General features: G+C 34.0%; 2 protein-coding genes across 3 annotated transcripts; one reads left to right on the top strand and one right to left on the bottom strand.

The window, feature by feature from the left end:
• The first annotated feature begins 15,310 nt into the window (after positions 1–15,310).
• LOC125594084 (metal transporter Nramp1) lies at positions 15,311–18,671 on the top strand. Of its 2 annotated transcripts, XM_048770406.1 has the most exons (12): positions 15,311–15,455; positions 15,588–15,718; positions 15,992–16,070; positions 16,159–16,199; positions 16,276–16,354; positions 16,438–16,542; positions 16,609–16,718; positions 16,809–16,990; positions 17,073–17,316; positions 17,402–17,638; positions 17,951–18,046; positions 18,149–18,671. In XM_048770406.1, exons 1-12 carry the CDS (start codon positions 15,326–15,328, stop codon positions 18,455–18,457), a joined length of 1,743 nt encoding a protein of 580 aa, XP_048626363.1. In that variant the 5' UTR covers positions 15,311–15,325; the 3' UTR covers positions 18,458–18,671. The 2 variants fall into 2 exon arrangements, with proteins under 2 accessions (XP_048626363.1, XP_048626364.1); XM_048770407.1 differs by having other exon boundaries at positions 15,357–15,718.
• Positions 18,645–20,833, bottom strand: LOC125594085 (cinnamoyl-CoA reductase 2). Its single transcript, XM_048770408.1, has 4 exons — positions 20,292–20,833; positions 20,028–20,213; positions 19,528–19,880; positions 18,645–19,018 (listed from the first exon to the last, which is right to left on the bottom strand). Exons 1-4 carry the CDS (start codon positions 20,562–20,564, stop codon positions 18,835–18,837), a joined length of 996 nt encoding a protein of 331 aa, XP_048626365.1. The 5' UTR covers positions 20,565–20,833; the 3' UTR covers positions 18,645–18,834.
• Positions 20,834–24,123: the final 3,290 nt, after the last annotated feature.

The raw sequence follows: 24,123 nt of genomic DNA, 5'->3' as shown, positions 1-24,123 counted from the left end.
TGAAGGATTTTGCCTGGTATAAAGTGATGTTGGGATTCAACGTTGGTAAGTGCACCCTCTGTTTTAGGGGTGTTGATTTTTGGCGACTATGGTGGTGTGAGGCTTTGCTGTCTCGTGTGGTTGTATGATTTCCTGTTTGGTGTATGGCATCTCGTACTCCCCTGAAGAAAATGAGTTCTTGGAATAGAGACTCAAATCTTAGGATTGAGAAGAAAATTTTGCATCGGTTTTCACCTACGTCCATCTATTCAGATCTGGGTTTCTGAAAACTATATTTATGTGGTTTATACTTTATAGTTCAAATTTGTTCGACGGTAGCTTAATAAATACTAATTCGAAACAAAATGATAAAGACAATTGAAGAAGAAGGCTTATCTACACTATAAAAATTTTTGTCTTGATTTTGTTTAGATATTAGAAGTCTATCTGTTACTCCTGGAACATGAACATCTAATTAATCTTTTCGAAACAAAGACCGGTTTGGTATTGCTAGTTTTCTATGCAAAAAGACTATAGGTTTCTCATTTTTTTATCGTATTTTTTTATTTTGTAATGAATTGCAAATCATTATATCACTAAAACAAAGCATTAAAAAAAATAGGGTCACAACATTATAAAATAGTATTTATTTAATTAATTTAACATTTTTTTTAAAATGAATATTGACGCCGACAAAAAGTTTAGACAAAACTTAACAAAAATATATTTACAAAACTAAAACTGAGATGTAGTTAAAGCAGTAGGTCCGCTAGAGATGCATGAACTTGGCTAAAAGAAAAAAGGCCGTAACAAGTCAAGGGTCATGCACTTATAAAGGTCTACAATACGTGTATTGAATATTATTATGATAATAGGATATAGTTTTTTTTTGGTAAAATAACAGGATATAGTTAAGCATCCACTGGAGATTCTTTAACTCCTCTTGCCTTTTGGAAATGGTCTTTGGTTTCTGTCTTTAGTGTCTATGTTCACTTAATTTTACGACCAAGTATGAAAACCAAAGACTAATCCCAAATCTTAGATTCTACTCCTGCGCCTTGTTTTACTTTTTTCTATTTGTAAAAGGCTGTGTATATTACATTGTCCCTTTCTTAGTTGTGATATAAGTATTTCAGTAAACTAACTCGAACCTTAGAATATTCGTTTTGGAAAAGACACTTATTAGAAACTTGATTACGTATTCACTTAAACTGAAATGAATCACATAATGTGATGAATTTACAGAACGATTCTGGAAATAATATACGTTACCATATAACTGGAAAAATCGTTCATAAAAAAGAACGTTACCGTAAAAACCAATAGTCTTACCCATCAGAGCAACAGTGTGTTTCCGTGAATAACACGTTGTTTATTTGACTTTTATTTTATAAATCAATATTTTTAATTTCGATGGTTCGAAAAGGCTTTACGTTTCTTTTTGAGAAATTTTCGTAATATAACCTTTTTAGTTATTTTTACAAAAATAAGTAAAATAACTAATTTTTATATTAAAAGATAAAAATATATTATACTTTAGAGTTAAATAATCTAGATTTACGGTTTTGAATTACAGGGTTCTGAGGATAGATTTTCAATTTTTTAAAAATAAAAAAAATTAAAATTAAAATTTTCATTAAAAAAAAAACTATGTTGATAAAAAAATTAGAAACTGTTTTGTGACAAAATTTTTAAAAACCTTATTTAAGAAAATTGCCCTTTTGTCTTTATATTTTTGTTCATGGTAGATGGCCGACCAAACAAAGAGGACTTGTCCGTGAGTATAATATAATAAAGTTTCTATTGATTCACGTATCCTCCTGATGACGAATTCGTTGAAGTCGTATAGGCAATGCGGTGCACGAATGTGTCTTTAGATAAGATAAACAAAATGAAGCATTCATCGTAATTTTTTTTCCTGACAAAGAATTCATCGTAGTTTCATACTAGTATTCCTGTCAAATTAGTTTTTCTGCCAATGATGTCGTAACTACCTTTTCTAAACATTGACTATAATAGCACGTTGCTTTTAAACAGTAGACTGAACTAACTGAAAAACAAAGAAATATGAACCCATTTTTATTTTATTTTTATTTCTAAAAAACAAGCACTGTAGCATATATAAAAAAATATAACAGTTTAGGGGATTTTTAGTGTGGTATCTCAATAAGTTTTTTAATTAAATAAATGAAAATTGAAAACTAATAAAAAGAAAGAGAACAAGAAACGTTTTTTGCCTGAATTTTTTAAAAGAATGTCAGATTTTTTGCCAATTGCGAATATGATCAAACAGAGTTCCAAAAGAAAAAGAAAAGTGAATATGATTAAACTAAGTTCTAACTGGAAGAAGAGTTATTCCGATGGAAACTTCAACCGACCATGTCTGGTTTACATAGGAAAATAAAACGGTTTAGATCATTTTTATGTGTCATATACTGGTTCACGTCTCTTTTTACATTTGAACAATAATCCATAGTTTAATTATATTATTATTTACGTAAGAAACTCAGTAAAGCTATCATATTGATAAGATGCTTTTAGTCATCTATTGTGTTATTGAAATCATAGTTCTATAATCGATTTACCATGACTGGTAAGCAGTGTTCTTTCAATTTGTTTTGCCCTTTTCTCATGGCGGGGAACCAACGGACATTATCTGCTTAATATGTGTAAAGCCCATATTGTATTTTATTAGTTGTTTGAACCAAGCTCCTATAATTTCTTACATCTTGCTAAGAGCCCAACTTTAAAAGGCATAACTGAAAGCACATATTTAACATCAAACTTACAAGTTACAACCAATCCCAGCTCCATATCTCATACCAGTCAAATATCGGGGACTCCATCTTTATCTAGTATCCTACTACATAATATGCATGCATTTTGTGGCCATCATGTCATATATCTCTATACCGTAAAGTCTCCAAAATTGTTATCAATATCTATATACAGCGGCGGACCCACGTGTAGTGATGTAGTCACTTGACACCATAAAAACAATAAAAGCTAAAATTTTAAGCTATGTTCAACAGACACTGGCAGTTTTGGTTGAAAAAGTAGTAAAAACCCACAAACCCAGGTACAATTTCCTCAATGACCTTTATTTTACTACTCCCTATTTTTTAAAAAAATGTATATTCTAGACTTTTCATATATATAAAGAAAACTCATTAAATATGCATTGTTTTGTGAATAACAATTTTTCATAACTTTTAGCCAATAGAAATTCAATAAACATTATTAATTGTTTTGAAACTTACAATTTTTCATAAATCATATATTAAAAAAGTAAAAAATATATCTTTTGAAACAATTTTTTTTCAGAACATACATTTTTTAGGAACAGAGAGAATATTTTTTATATTTATGACCCCACATAAAAAAATTATGGGTTTGTCGTTGTCTATATACTAAAAAACTATAACAAGTACACAAACACACTTTTTTTGGTAAAAACACCACTACATACATTACTACATAATATTGTCACGATTATCTCATATTATAATACTATATATCTACACCGGTAGATTCTCTACATGTGATCAATGTATAGGTTGTGGCGATCGTTACATCTACACCGCTAGATTTTCAAAATATGTTTTGTATATAGTTTGTTGCGAATCGACATCTACACCGGTAGAATCTCTAATATATATGTATATATTTTTCAATGGACTACAATAACTGCAGCATGAATAAGATAAGAACGCATGCATGCTTAAATAAGTCAACATCCATATATAGCCAAAAAGCATAACAGTATCTACTGGTTTGCCTTGACTGGTAAACAGTGTCTTATATTTTACTTTCGAATTGCCGTAGAAGACTTTAGAATCTCAATTGGACTGTAGACTTTACATTATACATATTTTATTTATTTTATTTATTTTGGGATTTAATAATATTTCAATTGATTTTACAAATCAAAATATGGATAATTTAGAATTCAATTGCAGCTCAAAAAAAATTTGTTGGAGAACTCGACGCTATGATATCGTTTGTTCCTAATCTCAGGTCCCATAATCTTTTCATTGATTCAATCCTTGTTCATGACTTAAGAATTTTTCATTCAGTTCCTGGTCGCACCGTTACATTTGGGGTGGATCCAAGATCCCACAACATCTACTATGAAGTATCGAAAAACACTTACGATGTGGTTTATACAAGATCATCACTCTCTCTCTATCATAGGTATACAAACCTTAGAGAGTATACAAGAGATATACAAGAGAAGTACATGACAAGAACTAAGCCTAGAATACATATATATTATAATATATATATATATATTATATATATATCTAGATTACTCTATCTCCAAGAAACGCTATGGAAGCACTTTCTCGATGCTTGAGGCTCCTGTCTCCCAGAGACTTGGCTTAGAGGTTCTTGTCATGACTTTCTTTCTTTGTATTACCAGCACTTGAACTAATGGCCTTCTTCGATTAGGCCCATAGATTTTCTGCGCGTGACTTGTGCAAGTCAGCCTAGCCGATGAATAAATTCGATGGGCCTGACCAAACCTCACAAAACTCCACCTTTTTGGTCCAAGTCCACAACCCTTCCTTCGTGCTGATACCTCTTGATGCTTGAGTAAGCCTGCTTATCTTCTGCATCTCCTTGTTTTTTATTATCTCTTCTCACTTCTCTCAGATTCATCTTGAGCCAAGCTTGAAGTCCCTTTATGATCTTCTTGAAACCTACATAAATTTACACTTATACACCACAACCGCTGAAGTAGATTAAACACTTAAATCCACATAGGCCCATCAATGAAATAGACATCACCTTTGATGTAGGTATGTGACAATCCCATTGTCATTATGAACTTCTATCACATTATCTATTGTTTTGAGTTGCGAACCCAGCTGCTATACTTCAGTGTCAAACTCAACTTCTCATTGACGTCGTGTTACTTCATATCTTATTACTCCTCGTGAACTTATCAACAACACAACCTTGTTGTGTAAATCACGAACATGTTCAAGTATTTGAATATAAACTTGAACATCCTTCCGCAAGTTGATTTCCTCATTGACCTTTCGATTCCACTCATGTTCACTGAGCCTTGAACCAAATTACCTGAATTTTGTACAGCTACCTAAAAATCATACATGCTCCACACCGGAACAATCATTGATTCAACTATTTCTCTTGCCTTAAACATGTCAGCCTTGAACATCTTCTTGTACCGTCATCCAACCATCACTGCTGGACAGATTTTCGATACAACTTTGGTTCACCCTTCATGTTGTTAACAGAAATTGCTACCACTAATTTTTCTTGAATCAACCGCAACCTTTGAAGTCACACATGCTCCATATTTCTGAAATATCTTTGACTTATCCTTGATGTTCTTGGAACATATTAAACTGAGCAACAGTTTGTACCGCTACTATCACAAGTACGTCACGCGCCTAAAACCACATGATTAAAAAGACTTTCGACACAAATATATCTGCTCCACCATCTGATCAATCTGTTCTGCAAAAATAAAATTCCACTAACAGATTTAGATCCCACTTCTAGTAAAATGAACTGAGCCCCATACCATATAATCCATGATACACCTTGGCTCTCTTCACGAGCTGCCTATGATATCTAATCTAGAATCCCTGATATCCCGCCTTTACTCAACTGTGAATTCATTTTCTAAATACCCATCTTGTATTAAGATGTCTCCAAACACCAAAACATGTGCATCACCATCAACAACTTGAACACGCCTGTTAGTCATTGAACCTGCTATTGCCTGATGAGTACCTGGCCATCGATGAGTATCTGACCATTAGCTAATGGACTTCCTTGAAGAAACTTCCTCATATACTCCATGTGATGCAAACATATATCCAGAACTACACTTGTTATGTTCTCTTAAATACAATCGGCTTTTCCTTACATTTAGACCTTCATGAAGCTTCTTTCAGTTCCATGACTTGAGCTTAAGATGAGCATGCTAGTGGAGAACAAGTCTTACCTTTCCTGAGATGGACAAACTGTAAAACAATTCCCTGCAATCCCTGCAATGTCTTCTAACAGTTTTTTACTTTGCTTCATCTCACAATTCTTCATCTTCACAGCTCAATATTTTAGTATCTCTTCCTCATACTATCTTTCTTTCAGTTTAACTAAGTACCTCACCACGTGTTATCTTACATCATACTCGGCTCAGATTTCGTGGTCTTTTGTATCGAACCTCACTGCAATGTATTCCTGATACATATGCCGATTTCACTTGCCTTGTTTACAAGTTACCTTATGTAAGACTCCTCTTATAAATTTTCTTATGATGTGCCTTGTACTTGTTAACTGGCCTTGACACTCGTAGCCTTGACACTATGAACATATCCACGAACCAATTTCCCTTTCAGCTCTTACTCTCTTGAGCTGATAAAGTTGCTAACCGAAACTTTTACCCTTCAGCTGAACCAATCAAAACATCTTCTAAAACATAAAACCAGTGATCACTCTATCCGGAATCAGATTATATATATATATCCTTAATGCATCTATCCTTATATAATCTCACTGGCTCCACCTTAATCAAATAACTCTTTAGAAGTACCATGTTTTTTTAACTAATTTTCTGCAATAGTTCATTGTTTCTGTCGTCCTTTTAGTCATATTTCTCATCATCCACGCCTGTGATACTCATGAGATATTCTCGTACAGCTTCCCATGTGTTGCACTCGAACTCATGATGAGTTTCTCTAGCTGTAACTAGACATAAACCATAACTTTTTCAAGCATGAAGTTATGACATGGTCAAGTTTATAAATTTCTCCTTTTGTTCCTGGCTCAGATATCTATGCCGATTCCTGTAAGGTAAACTCACACACTTTTCTGCTAGTTGTAGTAATGACTTTCTGCTTCTTGAACAAGTGTGTATGTCTGTTGTCTCATACCCTTTATCCTCAGAATTACAACCAGTCGTAACAACCTGTTCAACATGATTCCGCAGCATATTTTTCTCTGCTTTTAACCAGAATCTTCAAGCTAAGTCTAACTTTGAATCACCTTTTCTCTTAGGTTTTTCATGTCACTCTTACAACCTCACTAATGCTGCTACAAGTTGTTACCACAAATAACCATTTGCTCCAACATATCCTTGTGTAGGCTTTTACATACTTTTTCCTTGCTCTTGTTGCTTATTTGTGGAGGTACAACTTGTTTTAGCCACACTCACTTGGTGATTCTTCTGGATTTCTTCTTACAGCCAGGAACCTTTCCTTTCATGCACCCACGAGACTGACTTGAACTGACCCAAAACAAAATTACCTCTATTTGTCACATTGTTGTCACACGACAACCAACCTGTGCAGCTGCAATATCTGTTGATCATCTTTCGCAACGATAACCTGCATTCCTTGTTATCTCTGAATACTTTCAGTCCTTAAGAGATTGACGACCTTTGATTTCATAACCTTACGCGTAGCTTTGACCTAATATGAGTTTGTCTTTACCTTTAGATATCCTCCATCCGAGACGACTTAAATCAATCTCCAACTGCAGATCACGAACACAACCACATGTCAGCTATTCTTGTTACAGCTTACGCGTGTCTTCCCTTTCTTGCAAATACTGCTGCTTCCCTTGCAAGTCTCTCATCATGATTTTCCAAACCTGAAACCATCACTGCATTGAGACAGTTCTTTGTGAACGTTTCTTCCTTTGTCTCTGACTTTGTCATTGTCTACTACAAACTAATGCCATCTAATTCCTTTTCTGATGCAAAATACTTTAAGCATCATCTATGGTTCGCCACACCTAAAAATAATCATGTAAATCGTGATTACAAATCTACTAATTCTTCTTCTCCAGAATTTCCAGCTAATGTCGATGTTAATCTGAAACTCTTGCATATCCTGAATCACCACTGCCTCAAACTAGAAACCATTTAACTCAATCCTTATTCAACCTCAATAGCCCGTAGACACCAAACTCCTCATCCTGAGAATTTTCTTTGTAACAACCTGAATGAACATTTTATCTTGAACATCACTCTGAACTGCTGATGTAGCCAACATAACCCGCCGCTTAGCTCAACTTTCTAAGAAGACTTTTGACGCAAAGAATCTATGCTTAATCTCTGCTCAAACAAATCATTATCTATCTGCAACCGTGATACCCTGTAGACCTATTTGTTTCCTCTCATATGCCTTGAAAAGCCAAAACAAACTACTACTGAATCTCATGCAGAATACCCAAAATACATGCTTCCATCTTGAATCAGTCTTGATTTTTACCGCCACATGATCAGCCAAACTCTGCCTTGAATAAGTAACTCCTCCTTCACGCAGATCCATCTCAGCAGAAAACTATGTGTTACGGCAAACACATATCTGCTTGGAAAATCACACTTCATTCCCTCTGAAAATAGCAACCTTGCAATATCTTATTCTCTGAACATCTACCCAACTGTAGACTCTTATGAACACACATAGACGAACCCGCATGAGTCGATTTCCTTCAACCCTTCTGCGATACCTTTCATGCTGACTAAAGAATACCATATGAACAGCCATGAAACACTTATATCCTTCAAGGTTCTAAGACATCTCCTAGTTACAAGAATTCCATGAGATACCACAAAAATTAGAACACCACCTGCGACTGATATACCATGCAAATTTCTCTCAAGAACACCGTGGAAACTCTCACTGAATCTTCAGACAATCTCATAGAAAACCAGTACGAAAACTCCCTTGTGTACCACTATACTTTCAGTTCCAATAACTTTCAGAATATGATGAAATCCAAGACGCCAGCGCATATAGTCACACACGCGTTGTGACTGCATATCGAGGACAGCTCTGAAACCTTTCTTTCTTATGCTAGCAGCCTGCCACCATCTCGACTTGTGAGTAACATGAAACATTTCTCACATAGTAGCAGATTCTTGCACCATTGGAGAACTTTAGAGAAACCATGATTCATAACTAGAAATCATTTCAACCGATTCAACTGAATCATGAATTCTTCTTCCATAAACTTGTGCAGCTGCAGCGAAAAACGTCCAACAGTTTTCCTTCCTATCTTGTAAATCAAAAATCTCTTTCACATGATTTTGATCTCAGTGTATCCTCTGATTTTTACTCTGATTAGGATAAAACCATGTGACCACCAGCTTCCATTGAACCATGCAATTCTTCTGTCTCGCTAGGAAGCTTCTTCCTCCTCGAGACGTGGGATCCATCAATCAATGAGCATGTGCTCTGACACCACTTGTTGAGTTCAATCACAACCCTAACAAGAATTTGTTGGGGGATTCGAAGCTATGGTATTGTTTGCCCCTAATCCTAGGTCCCTTGATCTTTCCCATTGATTCAATTCTTGTTCATGACTCAAGAATTTTTCACCCAGTTCACGGCCGCACCGCTACATCTGAGGTGGATCCAGGATCCACAACATCCACTATGAAGTATCGAAAAATACCTCTAATGTGGTTTACAAGATCATCACTCTCTTTGTCCTGGGATACAAACCTTAAAGAGTATACAAGAGATAATGCAAGAGAAGTACATGGCTAAGAGCTAAGCCTAGAATACATATCTATATCTAGCTTAGTATATCTCTCCAAGAGACGCCATGGAAGCACTCTCGGATACTTGAGGCTTCTGCCTCCTATAGACTAGACTTATAGGTTCTTGTGCCTTTTTCTTTTTTTTTGTATTGTCAGCAGTTGATCTAATAGGCTTATTCGATTAAGTACATAGATTTTATGCATGTGACTTGTACAAGTCGACCCAGCCGATGAACAAGTCTAATGGGCTTGACCAAACCTTACAACAAATCAAGATATGTCATCCTAAAACCATATATTATAAGCTTTTTGACATTTAATACAAAATGTTACACTATTAAAACCAAACAGTTTAATATAATACAGTTTGTGTTGTTTTAGATTGAAGTATAACAAACAAGAAACTTTTAGACAAAAACCATGTTGTATTTTATTTATATGTTGATTTTTTATTTTTTCGGGGGACATCCGATTTCTTTTTTCTCAAAATTTAAAATCTGGTATTGTTTAAGATGGTCTTTATACTAATTTATATAGCCAGCTAAAAAAATCAAAACTTGTTTGGTATTTTCAATAAATCAGATGTAAAGATGGTATAGTTTAAATGATATCCTCCCCCATCTTAATTTTGGTTTTATGAATTAGCTGCTTTTCTTTTCATTTTTGGCTTGATAAGTAATGGCCGTAGATTGTGGGGGGGTCGAATGTACGTGACACTGACATCTAACTGTGCTCTTTCTTTTCATGAATTGCAATCAGTGGCTCTCATATCTACAGAGCGTACGGGTTAAAGCCAATAAAGCATATAAACAGAATTAAAACTTTATTCTTCCGTCTTCAAAATAAATATTCCGTTTATGAACTTTCTTCTTCTTTTTATTATTCCTATAAACTACTACTCTATTAACTTTAAAAAACACTTAACCCTCATAAATTGTTTTTGTTTTCTTTTTAAAAGTAGCAAAAGTCAGATACCTCTTTAATCAACAAAACAAACTGTAGCTTCAGGGATTTTTTTTTTATAAAACAAACCATCTAAATTATCTAATTAATAGAGTAATAAAATCTCAAACAAACAAATTTCGGGCTTTACATCCTATAACAGTTTGATTTATTCTTCAAGTAGTAAGATTTTTGTATAAACAAAGAGTTTTCTCTTCAAACAAATTTAAATGTTTATATAATTTTGTTTTCTCCTTTCTCATTTTTTTTTAATGTTCTTATCTTTTGTTAATAGAGAAACAGGATCGTTGATTACGAGACAAGCGAAAGCCATCCAAGTACACTTTTCCTCTTCACAGAGAATCTATCGGAAAAGAAAACTGAAAGTGGATGGGACCCACCTCGATCGAGATCCAATCGTTACACATACGCGCGAAGCTTCATCCGGGACCCATCACTTGTTGTTGGTTGTGTTTATAAAAAGAAAAAAGTTTCCTATAAACCATCCAATATATGAAAATATGTCAACAATTACATGAAGTTTATGTTAATATATGTCACATGTACGAAGTAAATAATAATATGATGGCAACATCACAATCGGATTTAATTGATTTTAAGCTAAGTTAACGAGGTCAATCCGTAATTTACTAAACTTAATAGACTTAATGATTTAAGTTTAATAAACTTAATTGATTATATTAATAAACTTAGTAATTTAATAAACTTTAACTTAAAAAACTTAATATTTTATTATACTTAACAAATTTATTAAACTTAATAAAATTAATAATTTAATAAACTTAATAAACTTAATGGTTTATTAAGTTTAATAAACTTAATTGATTTTATTAATAAACTTTTTAATTTAATAAAATTGAACTTAATAATTTATTATACTTAATAAATTTATTAAACATAATAAACTTAATAATTTAATAAACTTAATAAACTTAAACTTAATAAACTTAATAAATTTATTAAACTTAATAAACTTAATAATTTATTAAATTAATAAATTTAACAAATTTATTAAGTTTATTAAGTTTATTAATGAATAATTTTATGAATAAATGATTACGTTTATGAAGTTTATTAATAAATGATTATGTTTATTAATAAATGATTAATTTTATTAAGTTTAATAAATTTATTAATATTTATAAGTTTAATAAATTATTAAGTTTATTAACAAAATCAATTAAGCTTATTAAAATTAATAAATCATTAAGTTTATTAAGTTTAGAAAATTACGAATTGACCTCATTGACTTAGCTTAAAATCAATTAAACCCGATTGTGATGTTGCCACCATATTATTATTTACTTTGTACATGTGACATGTATTACATAAACTTCGTGTAGTTGTTGACATATTCTCATACACAAGATGGTTTTCACCATATTAGTGTAAACTTCGTGTAGCTAGGAAACTTTTTTCCTTTATAAAACATCCCGGTTACATTACTACTTGCTTGCTTGGTTCGTATGTAGTATGTAAAATTTTTTTTTGGAAAACTGGGTGTATAACAAGGAAAAACGAATAATTCACCAAATAACCAATTTTTCCATCTTTTCTATACACATCGTCATATATATATATATAATATAGTATTGTCACTTTTTGCAACCGGCGTAATCTGCAGGACATTTTTTTAAATAATAATAATTATTATGTGTAAAAATAAATCGTGGTTTAGTTGTCTTCACATCGTCACCGACACCGAGTTCCTCCAAATCGTCACCTCCATCGAATTCATCTTTTTTTTTCTTTATTCCTCAGTGGTTGCAACCTGTGCTCAACTACTCTTCTGGAATTGTCAGACACACGACATCGTTATAGTTGGAGCGGCGAATAGTGCGAACCAGTACCCATTACAATTCCAACCATCAATTCTTCTCATATCTCTTCAATCCCAGTACGTTCTCAGGTTTTAACCATCGATTCTCTTCATCTTCTTTTATTTTATTTCATATTTGCGCTATACTGAGAACTAGAGTACTCTTTTAGTAAATCTACAGTCTCGTTGCCGTTGCATGTCGTATCTGCTTTTCTGGAACGAAGTTCTCCAATTGATTTAGGGGTTGGGTGATTTTGGGTTGGGGTTTATCCAGCTGTTCTTAGTCTTTGTTAAATTTGAATTTTGTTTTTCTAGCGGATATACATAGTACATGGTGTAGTTATATAGTTTATTGTATGGAATATCATTTGCGATATATAGGTTTGTCTGTGTTGACATAGTATGATATCTTTCATTCCTATTCTATTTGAAATGGTATAGGTTAGCATGCATGTGAACATAGTAAGAGATCATTCATTACTATTCAATTCGACATAGTCTAGTATAACTGTATGTAAACATGTTTTATTTGAGATGGAATTGAGTGGTTGCTTTTCCAGTATTTTGTATTTCATTCAATTTATTTGCACTATAAAAATTCATATCTATATAAATAGAGTTGAGTACTCTGTCCTAACTGTGTTTACCTCCTACCTTCATCCTTCAGATATGGCATGGACGATTTAAACCTTGCGAGTAGATTGTTTGAGACAAATTTTGAACCCACTGGAAACAAAAGTGTTAACAACTATTTCAACATATGTCATCGCCACGCCCATCCGCACACGTGCGCTTCTACATAACACAATTATTCTGTTAGAGCATCTATTATATATTTCTATTATATTTTGATCATGTAAATGAAAGTCATCTTATTTGCATTCTTGCTATAAATTGGAACATTTAATATCACCTTATTTTGCTTCTGAATTCATACAAATTTAATACTTACGTAGTTTGATATATGGATTAGGGTTTATATTTTCATGTAGGGTTTAGTTATGATTGGATAGGGTTTAGTTTCTCGAATATTGGGTTCACCATTGGGAAAGCATTACTTGTTTCTATTCTGTTTGGATATGGAATAGAACCCTTCTGAACTTTCATATCATGTGTTTTAATTTTGGGGATATAAAATTGACATATTACATAATATAATTTAATATAACATAACATAATATAATTAAATATTACGTTACATTATGTATTTTTTAGATTTTGATATATGAGTTTAGGGTTTATATTTGGGTTAGGGTTTAGTGATTAGATTTTAGAATTTAGTTTTTAGATGATATGGAATAAAACAAAGATTATATGTGTATGGCTTTTTCTTCTTTCCAAAAACCACAAGGTCACTTACTTTATAAATTGTAACTGGCAACCTACTACACGAAAGAGCAGACCAGATAGAATGTGTACAAAAAGTCTAACACTAAATTATGTCAAAATCAATGATAATTACTTAATTTCACATTAAAACATGGCTATCTCACCAATAAACCCTTTTTTTGGTAAAATGTTCGATATATTATACCAAATTTTTAACTTTTTTACAAAAAAATCAAAGAAACTAATAACAGAACTGCAAAAATTAAATTTAAACACTAAGCAATATACAAAGACGGGAACTCGACTAAGGCAAAATATGAAGTCAAAGTAACAGAAGACAACGGAGCAAGCTCAGACCAAGGAGACGGGAACGAAGCGTGAAGGCCCAACGGTTGCCACGAGTCCGAGAGGAAAACACCCTCAAACCTTAGGTGCATGGTGCATGCATCTTCTTCCTAGAGACCCAAATAACACAAACTAGTCCAAAGAATCACAAGCATTGACTAACTCACCACATGGAACGAACTACAACCGGTGACATAAGGTTGCAACACCATCTTACGATTCCATTGTATGAGTGGAAAAACCCCTCCAAATCTGCCTTTTGTGACCGTATACACTTTTTTAACCGAAAGTCTATATAAAATAAAAAGACTGAATGAGTACACACCTCTGGAGCAGTTAACTTCGAGCGAGAACACGCAAATCAAGAGTCTAATTTTCAACATGTCACTAATAAAGACAATCACTACAACCCTCAACAGAGCAAATGTACTTGTAAGAAACACAAGGAGAAAAGACAGAGGCGTAGAAGGCCACACCCCCCAGTAACTTAGGTTTTGAAGTGAAGAGCTAAAACTAACCACAAAGCACCGTCATTGAAGACCCCCGTGAGGAGGGTCGAGGCCCATCCTCAGAAGACTCCACGCTACCCACCACCAGTGAAAAACGAAACCCTAGCTCGAGACCGGAGCAGAACAGCTCCAATCAGACCCCAAGAGAAACACATCCTCACAAAAGTTACACGCCACACTAAAGGAGGAGAGAACACCTCGGAGAGGCCGCTAATGTCTCATGTGCCACCTGTCATGAAGAGCTGAAACGAGATATGAAAATTTTACTAGACAGAGATCGCCATCAAAGAGGAGATAGGTGCGACGAGGCGAGCACTGTCCTCAAGCACCTTCCACAACACCGAGAGCGTCCTAAATCTACAACGGGAGCTCTAGATTTGAACCGGGCGAGGTCGACTCGTTAAGTTACCCTCCGCCACAAAGAACACTGACGACTGTAAAGGAGGACGCTGCGACCGTCGGAGTAAAGAAAAAATAAAACTGTCTATAAAAATTTTTAGAGAAAAGCAAGAGAATATCTCTGACGGCTTGTTTTGATCGTTAATATAAAGATTTTTTTTTTGTTTTAAACTATATCATCTTTATATATTTTAAGATGGTATAGTTAAAAAAAACTCAGTTTTAAAAAGTATCTGATTTATACCATCTTTAAAAAATATTGTATTAGTTTAAGATGCTACCGTTTAAGAAATTAAACTATACCAATCTTTATACTTATCTTTTTAAAAAAGTTATTTTTCTACGCTTTTAACCTTGGAATATTCTGCAAAACTACCCTACGATTTTGTTGGATTGGATCATAACAAAAAAAAAATTGAGAAAAGAAGAACACTCAAGACAAAAAAAATCGTTTAAATGTACTTTGAGGTCCCAACAAAACAAAACTCTCCATCTTGTCAGTCACAACCTTTGAACTGCTCTCGAGATCTCTCTCTCTTACCTTTTTCGTGTTTCTGCTACACTTCTTTTGTTCTGAGATTCCAAGGTTCTTCTTCTACAAAATTAAATAAATTATTCACTAATTAAATCCCATTTTGACAATTCTCTCCTCGAAACTCGCCTTCCCTTTTCTATATATATATCGTTTTAAATACTCAAAAACCAGATTACTAACTAGGAAGAGAGATAGCGATGGCGGCTTCAGCATCTGAACGTCCTCAATTCATATCGAGTAACGGTGGGAACAGAAGCTTCTCCAACGCTCCACTCATCGACAACTCTGATCCTAATCAGATTATTGTCCCCGAGGTTTGGCTTTTTATAATCCCTTCAAAAATATTAATCTCTAGATTTACGTCCCTTGAATAGTTTGTAGATTTTGCATGTGTTCTAATCTTCTAAAAATTCATAGGTGTTCGATTGATTTGTTATATCACTAGGTAACTGAGTTAATCCAAATCCAGTTACAGTTGTTTCGGAGTCAAGAAATATCCCTGTCCGAGTCAACAAAACCACACCAAATCTAGATTTGATATGTTTGATTAATAACTTTATTTGATTTTTTTCTGAATATGTTTGCAGAAAAAGAGCTGGAAGAATTTCTTTGCATACTTAGGACCTGGGTTTCTTGTTTCAATCGCATATATTGATCCTGGAAACTGTAAGATCATCATCTTTTAATATCATTTTCAGTAATTATAGATTATTAATGCCTAAACTCTACAAATATCATTCTTGTGTGTTTGCAGTTGAGACTGATCTTCAAGCAGGAGCACAATACAAGTATGAGGTGGGTAACTCTTTTATAGTTTTAGATTTATTAAAAAAATATATATATATATATTGATTTCTTTGTATAAAAACAGTTACTTTGGATCATATTGGTGGCTTCTTGTGCCGCTTTGGTGATTCAATCTCTGGCTGCAAATCTTGGTGTTGTCACAGGTTTAACAAAAGTTTTACTCTTTGCTTCTAAGTTGTTACACATCAACTTTGCTAAATCCATTTGGCTTATATGATCATCACAGGAAAACATTTGGCTGAGCACTGTAGAGCTGAATACTCCAAAGTTCCAAACTTTTTGCTATGGGTTGTTGCAGAAATTGCAGTAGTTGCTTGTGACATTCCAGAAGGTACCAACTTTCTTTACTGTTGTTTCAAATAACGTTTCTCTAATCAAATATCTCTCGTTTCTACAGTTATTGGAACAGCTTTTGCTCTGAACATGCTCTTTAGCATACCTGTTTGGATTGGTGTTCTTCTCACAGGCTTAAGTACACTGATGCTTCTTGCACTTCAACAATACGGGGTATTTTTTTTTTTTTTTTTTAAAATATCTTTAATCATTTTAATTTCACTGTGCTATGGTTGCTCAACTCTTATGTGGTGAGATATACAGGTGAGAAAGCTGGAGTTCTTGATTGCATTTCTGGTGTTCACAATTGCTCTATGCTTTGTCATTGAGCTACACTACTCAAAACCAGACCCAGGAGAAGTCCTACATGGTCTCTTTGTTCCACAACTCAAAGGAAATGGTGCAACTGGTCTTGCAATCTCTTTGCTTGGAGCCATGGTTATGCCGTAAGCTCACTCACTCTCTCTCTCTCTTCACCCATCTTCATAAAAACTTTCTTTATAACGACCTCTCCTTTTTTTTCCACAGGCACAACCTCTTCCTCCACTCTGCCTTGGTTCTCTCCAGGAAAATCCCACGTTCATCTACTGGGATCAAGGAGGCTTGCAGGTTTTACTTGATAGAAAGCGGATTGGCTCTAATGATAGCCTTTCTCATAAACGTCTCTGTGATATCAGTAAGTGGTGCTGTTTGCAATGCCCCTGACCTAACCCCCGAAGACCGTGCTAAATGTGAGGATTTGGACTTAAACAAGGCTTCGTTTCTGCTACGAGTAAGTGTCTTGCTTGCTTACTTGCCTTATACTTTTGTTTCAGAACATTAAAGCTTTTTTTGTTGCATCCTCTGTTTTGAAACAGAACGTGGTGGGTAAATGGAGCTCAAAGCTATTCGCCATCGCGCTTCTTGCTTCAGGGCAGAGCTCAACTATAACTGGAACTTATGCTGGGCAATACGTGATGCAAGGGTTTCTTGATCTAAGACTCGAGCCATGGCTCAGAAACTTCTTAACTAGATGTTTAGCTATTATCCCTAGTCTCATAGTTGCTCTCATCGGTGGTTCTGCTGGAGCTGGAAAGTTAATCATCATTGCCTCGGTACACACAATCATATCCCATCTCTAATCATATACTCCTCTGTTTCATACTAATTGATTATATAGTACAAAATCTACTTTTTCTTAAAATAACACAAAAAATATAATATAATTTTAATTTCTTTAATTATAAGTGAAATAGTAAAATAGTTTTGATTATAAAGTTTTTGATACTTAAATATGTGAAAAGATCTTATATTATGAAACAAAATAAAATCACATAAACATTGTATTTATTGAAACAGAGAGATTATATGACTTACTATATACCTTATGGTCTGTATCATATCATTGACTTGTTAACTTTAAACAGATGATCTTATCCTTTGAGCTCCCATTTGCGCTAGTTCCTCTTCTCAAGTTCACTAGCTGCAAAACCAAGATGGGTTCACATGTAAACCATATGGCGGTATGTAACTACCCAACACATTTTTTACTTAACCAAAGAAAAGAAAAGATGGAAAACCGCCCATTATCTATTAACTTCATATGCTACTTTGTTGTCTAACAGATTACAACTTTGACTTGGGTCATTGGTGCTCTAATTATGGGGATAAACATATACTACATAGTAAGCAGTTTCACTAAGCTGCTCATCCATAGTCACATGAAGCTTGCCCTTGTCATCTTTTGTGGAATTCTTGGGTTCTCAGGCATTGCTATCTACTTGGCCTCCATAGCTTATCTTGTCTTCCGGAAAAACAGAAAAGCTAGTCCTCTTCTTGCTTCAACAAACTCACAAACAGTGGAGACACTTCCAAGACAAGACATTGTTGACATGCAGTTACATGGTAAAGCGGCTGCCTCAGATCTTGATTGAGTCTTATTCAATCATATCTTGAAAATTAGGATTCCAATAAAATTGGACTCAAACCAAGTCCACAAAGACCTCTTTTTAGTAGTTAAAATGTTTTTAGACGTTATAAGTGTTGGTTTTTGTCATCTTTTTTAAAAGGGATCAGATTCTCGTAGGTTTATATAATGAACAATGTTACAATAACATCGGATAATAGAATTATTGCGTTATCATATCATACACTATGAGTGATGCATATTATAGATTACAAAAATAGCAATCAGCTATATATTTATGTGTGATTAGGATTAAACAAATAACTTTGTTGAATCAAACGTATTACTTTAGAATAAAGCTTTTTTATGTGGGTGTATGGTCAGAGTGTATGGCCGTTTCCTGTTCTAGGATTCGATTATGACGTTTTGGTTCGAATCTTGAGGAAGAGGAAGATGCCCTTTCTCTTGCAAGCTCTTGACAGATTCGTAGAGAGATTGCTTGATGGGTTTAAACTCCAACCCTAAGTCTTTTATCTTTTGAGTAGTGAACTTGTAAGGCTTTGCCCTCGGATTCTTCTCGTCTGAACACCTAAAAGAATTTAAAAAACAACAATATGATAATCAATATACGAAATGTGGATAAGATTTCTTGTGTAACACTCTGAAGTAATAACGTATCAGTTATTGAACTAGCCAAAAGAGATACAAGTCGTCAAACTAGTGACCAAACTTTCCTGGGAGTAGGTGAAGAAAAACAGGTACACTTCCGTTTTTTTTTGTCAAATGGAGTTAGACCCGTAACAAGACTACACGTTTTAGTGTATAAACAGAAAGACAAAAACACAAACACAACGTGTATAAATATGATTTTTTGTGATCTCTACGTCAGCATTAGGTAATACATGACATGGACATTGTGTGTGGCAAGTGACAAGTGCCAATACCAAACACCACTCATGTCCCTTTTATCCTATCTAATAATATTTATTGATTGTTAAAACAAAAACGTATCTATGTATCGATTAGACTGACAAGATCGTGTTGACTTTGATATAATTTTAGACCAAAGTGTTAAAAGAGACAAACGTTTTGACTTACTTGGTAGGAAGCGGATACTCCGGGAAGAATTTAGCAAGAATCTCAACAACCTCCCCACGGTGAAGCGCCGTCTCGGCGAGGATGTAACGGCCTGAGGCGGAAGGTGATTCGTAGACCATAACATGGCCTAGTGCAACGTCACGGACGTCCACGTACACCTGAGTCAGATTAGCGTAGGTCTTGGCTGAGCCGGTGAGGTACTTGAGGATATGGACTAGACTAGCGTTGACCGCTGACTGGAGCGGTGGTCCAAGAACTAAAACAGGATTTAGCACCACTAAGTCCACACCTTTGACCTTCGCCGTCTCCCATGCTGATTGTTCCGCCACCATCTTCCCGTAGCAATACCAATTCTACAAAGTACCAAAAAGGTTAAAATATATTGAAGTTTTCGTGCTAAACACGTAAACCTACTACAGCCACATGCTACTAGGTCACGTGGATTTTGGTCGGTGGGTTTTGATGAAAACTTCTAGCCAAAAATAGATAAATATATATACCTTTGTGTTCTTGCAGAAATCAAGATCACTCCAACAATTTTCGTCGACTATGGTTTGATGGTCACGGTTAGGGTTCATGTAAACCGCACCGATCGATGACGTAAACACAACACGCTTGACCTTGGCTTTAGCCGCTGCGTCGATCACGAACTTGGCTCCGTTCACCGCCGGCTCCAACATTGTCTCCTATTTAAATTAATTAATAAGACTTAAACTAAGAAGACATATACGGATCAATTGATTTTATGAAAATAGTTCACTAACGGGGTCATCGGTCATTGGAGAAGCGGTGTGGAAAACGCCATCACATCCATCGATCGTGGCGCATAGAGCTTCATAGTCGAGAAGATCAGCACTGTGAAGAGTGAGTCTTTCTTTTGCTCCTTGAAGCTCTCTGAGATGGTTGTTCTTGGGATCAGCTGGGTTCCGTACGGTTCCTCGTACGGTGTAGCCTCTCTCCAAAAGCAACTTAACGATCCAAGAAGCTATGTAGCCGCCGGCTCCGGTGACGCAGACGAGTTTCCCGTCGGCTGGCATTTTTTCTGTTGCTAAAGCAAAAGATCGATGGCTAAGAAGGTTAGAGAATGGTATGGGTTATAATGTGTCGTTACAGGGAGACTTTGTGATTTATTTATAGAGTGACTTCAAAACAAATGACGGTTTTGAGGTTATGACTTTGCCGTGTTTCACCTAACCATGGTCAAGAGTTGGTGAGTCTTCATAAGATAGTAGTATATTTTTGTAAAAGAACAAACCGAAAAAATTGAATATTTTCTTTTTGTAGCCCTGTGGGTCTGGTGAATGAAATATTACCGGGATCAATACTTTATTTTAATATATTTAAGAACACTACAGAAGTAGAATAGTTCGAACTTCAAAGTTGTAGGTGATAAGACCACCTCCATCGGGGGTCTCTTAAGGAGAGTTTCAAGCAAAAGGAAAAAAAAAATAAATGAAAAAAGGGAAAAAAAGAGAGAACCGGGTCTTTAAATGGGATTTCTAGGATTGGTAAGGAACCCTAACGTGGCAGTCTCCTATTCGCCCACCCCTTAGTGTCTCTCTCTCCTTGGCCTCACGAAATCAGTCGGCTTCTTCCTCCTCCATTCTCTGTTGATTGATTTTGGAAACGACGAGTGGTTTCCGAGATGTTATTCTTCGAGTGGGTCTGTGATTGTGATGATCGGAGTATCATCACCAGCTGAAGAAGGAGACGACAACGCCGCCGCCGCCGCTCTATCGTCGGAGGATTTTTATTCTCCCAACAAGTCAGTGAGAGTAGCAGAGCTCGACTTAGCTCTGGATCTTAGCATTGGTAGGAATCACTCAAAGGTTCACTCAAAGGAATCACTCAAAGGTTCATTAGCCAGGGAACCCACTCTCTGTCAGAAACGGATTCACCATCATCAAAGCATCCCTGTTTCATTTCATTTGGGAAGAGGTTAGTATACTTTTCTTTTAAGAGAATGTAGGGATCGATTAGGTTTGGAATTAAAATGGAATTTAGTGTTATGGTTTGTGTTAGTTGCGGTGAAGTGATTGGCATTAGTTTGAGTTGCGGTGAAGTGATTGCCATTAGTTTGTATCGTGTCTGAGTTAATGCTTTGTCGAGTCTGTAACATTGTGATCTTTCTCATTAAGTTTTATATGAAATTGTTTTGTCTTCTATGTAATAACATTGTGATCTTTCTCACTGTCTGCTCATGTTTCATATCTTTCATAATGTATCGAGTGGTGAGTCACCATAGAGTTCATATCTTTAACATATCTTTCATCTTTCTTAGAAAATGTTTTGTGCAACTTAAAAAAAAAAAATTAAGAACCTCAATGAGGTTCTCCCATTGGAGGATAAGAAAATTAATTAGTCTAACAAAGGTTCTTAACTTTACAAATCACCAAAAAAACTACTAATTTATTCATGAGAGCCCATTAGGGTCTCTTACCAATGGACTTGCTCTAAGTGTAAATGCATTTAGAAAAAGACCAAACGTACGAAATCGTTAACTAAAGGTGTTGTGAAGCTGACTTTTTCCTCCTTTTTTCTTTTGCCAAATGGAAATCCTTATTGGTTAGCTTTAGAGCATCCACAATGGGATCTCTTAAGGGAATCCTTAGAGGGTGTGGAGCCCACTTTCTTAGAGTTTGTGCAAAAAAAAATTCTTAAAATCCTTTAATAAGGATTGATCCTTACACTGTTCACGGGTCCCATTGACTACGTGGCGGTCCGTGAATGGTCATTTTTTTAAAAAAAAAAAAAAAATCCAAAATATCCAAGATTAATCTGAAATGCCCTTGTGCTAAGGACTCCAATGAGTCTCACCATTGCGGATGGTCTTAAAAACTTAGAAATACGAAATTGCTAAATATGTTTTTTTTTTTTTAAAATTGCCAAAGAATTATTAAGTTTTTCTTTTTGGTAGCTGGCTAAATAATCCTATTAAGTTTATAATTCAGATATATGATGGAGTTCTGGCAGACATTGATAAAGAAGTTAGCAATCGTATAAGATCTTCCCTAAAAGTCTAGGAACATTGCTTTTTAATTTTTAACTAGGGATTAACCCGGGCTACGCCCGGGATTTTTATTTTTTTCCAATTGAAGTTGTTAAATTATTTATATTTAGGCTATGATTTATATTTATATAAATGTTAAAATGCATGTCATAATTAAAATTTATTTTTAAATTTTAACACGTTAAATTAACATATTTGTTACTATTTAAATATTTTTTTGTAATTTTATTGGCTATCTAGTTATCATATTTAACAAAACTATCTTTTGAGTGTTAGAATAAATGTTTTAGAGATTTTATTAAACTGCAGAGTATTTTTGGATCGACCACATGTTCAACATTCGATCGATCCGTAAAATGATGGTCGATCTCTTTGGCCAGGTAAGTACAATTTTAGCAAAAATATCTTTTATTTTCAAATATTAAGTATATAACTATTCTTTTTAATATTTTTTTAATTGTATTTTTGATTAAATTATTGTATTATAATGGTTATGTAAATATTTTTTGTGATGTTTGAATTTTTGTTGTTCGTATACTTAACCTAGATGATATTGATGTTTAACAATTTATTGTTTTCTGGAAATAGAAAATAATGATATATCAAAACGTATCTAATACTTGTTAAATGATATTATAATGTAAATTACATCCATTATTTGAAAATAAACATTTGTTGTTTTTATTTTTATTTTAAATCAGAAATTATTTTTATTTAAAAACATTATTCATATATAATAAAATAGTTTAAGTTTGGAAGATTAATCTAAATATATAAATTATGTATATTTTTTTAAAAATAATTTAAGATATTATATATTGAGTATCTGAATAAAAGCTGAATTTCTTATCTTGAAAATCAGATATTTATATTTTTGTCTTCATGTTATACTCACCAATCCATCATTGATATTTATAACTCAGTACGTTTTTTAAAAAACTTAGTTTTAAGTAATAAACGAATTTAATAAATTAAATTCATCACCTATAATGTTCTGTAAACTATATTTGAAAAGTCTCTAAAATTATATTTTAAACATAATATTATTATTATTTAATTTAAGTTATTTTAAACATAATATATGCTAAACCAACTTAAATTATATTTACAATAGGACCATCCTAAACCGGTTAGTAAACCAAAAACAATACTAAACCAATATGAACCAATACTTGATTCGGCGAGGAAGGAAGTGTTTCGGGATAAACGCTTGAATGGTTATTAACTGAAATGGTTTGATCATGAAAGAGTTAGTATGAATATTAACAATAAAATTATGGATTAGATTAATTTAAATTTGTAAGAATACCTTTGAGTCTATGAAAAACAATTCAATTCCCATGAATAAGTTTGGCTTTTGGAAGTTGCGGGTTTCCCAACAATGAATCCACATAACAAAAAGTTTGTTGTTATAAAAAAATCTCATTCAAGGTCATTAAAGGTTTTTGGGACGGCAAGAGTTGATAGTGAAACCATTTTTTTGCTCGAGTGCTTTGAAATTTTCCTTAATAGTGTGAGATTGATGTGGATGGAATAATGAGTTTTATAGGGACTTTTTTGATGTAAAACTATACATTTTTTTTTGT

The sequence above is a fragment of the Brassica napus genome (assembly GCF_020379485.1).
Source record: "Brassica napus cultivar Da-Ae chromosome A2 unlocalized genomic scaffold, Da-Ae chrA02_Random_8, whole genome shotgun sequence".
Lineage (NCBI taxonomy): Eukaryota > Viridiplantae > Streptophyta > Magnoliopsida > Brassicales > Brassicaceae > Brassica > Brassica napus.
This window is presented reverse-complemented; position numbering and strand designations above follow the sequence as displayed.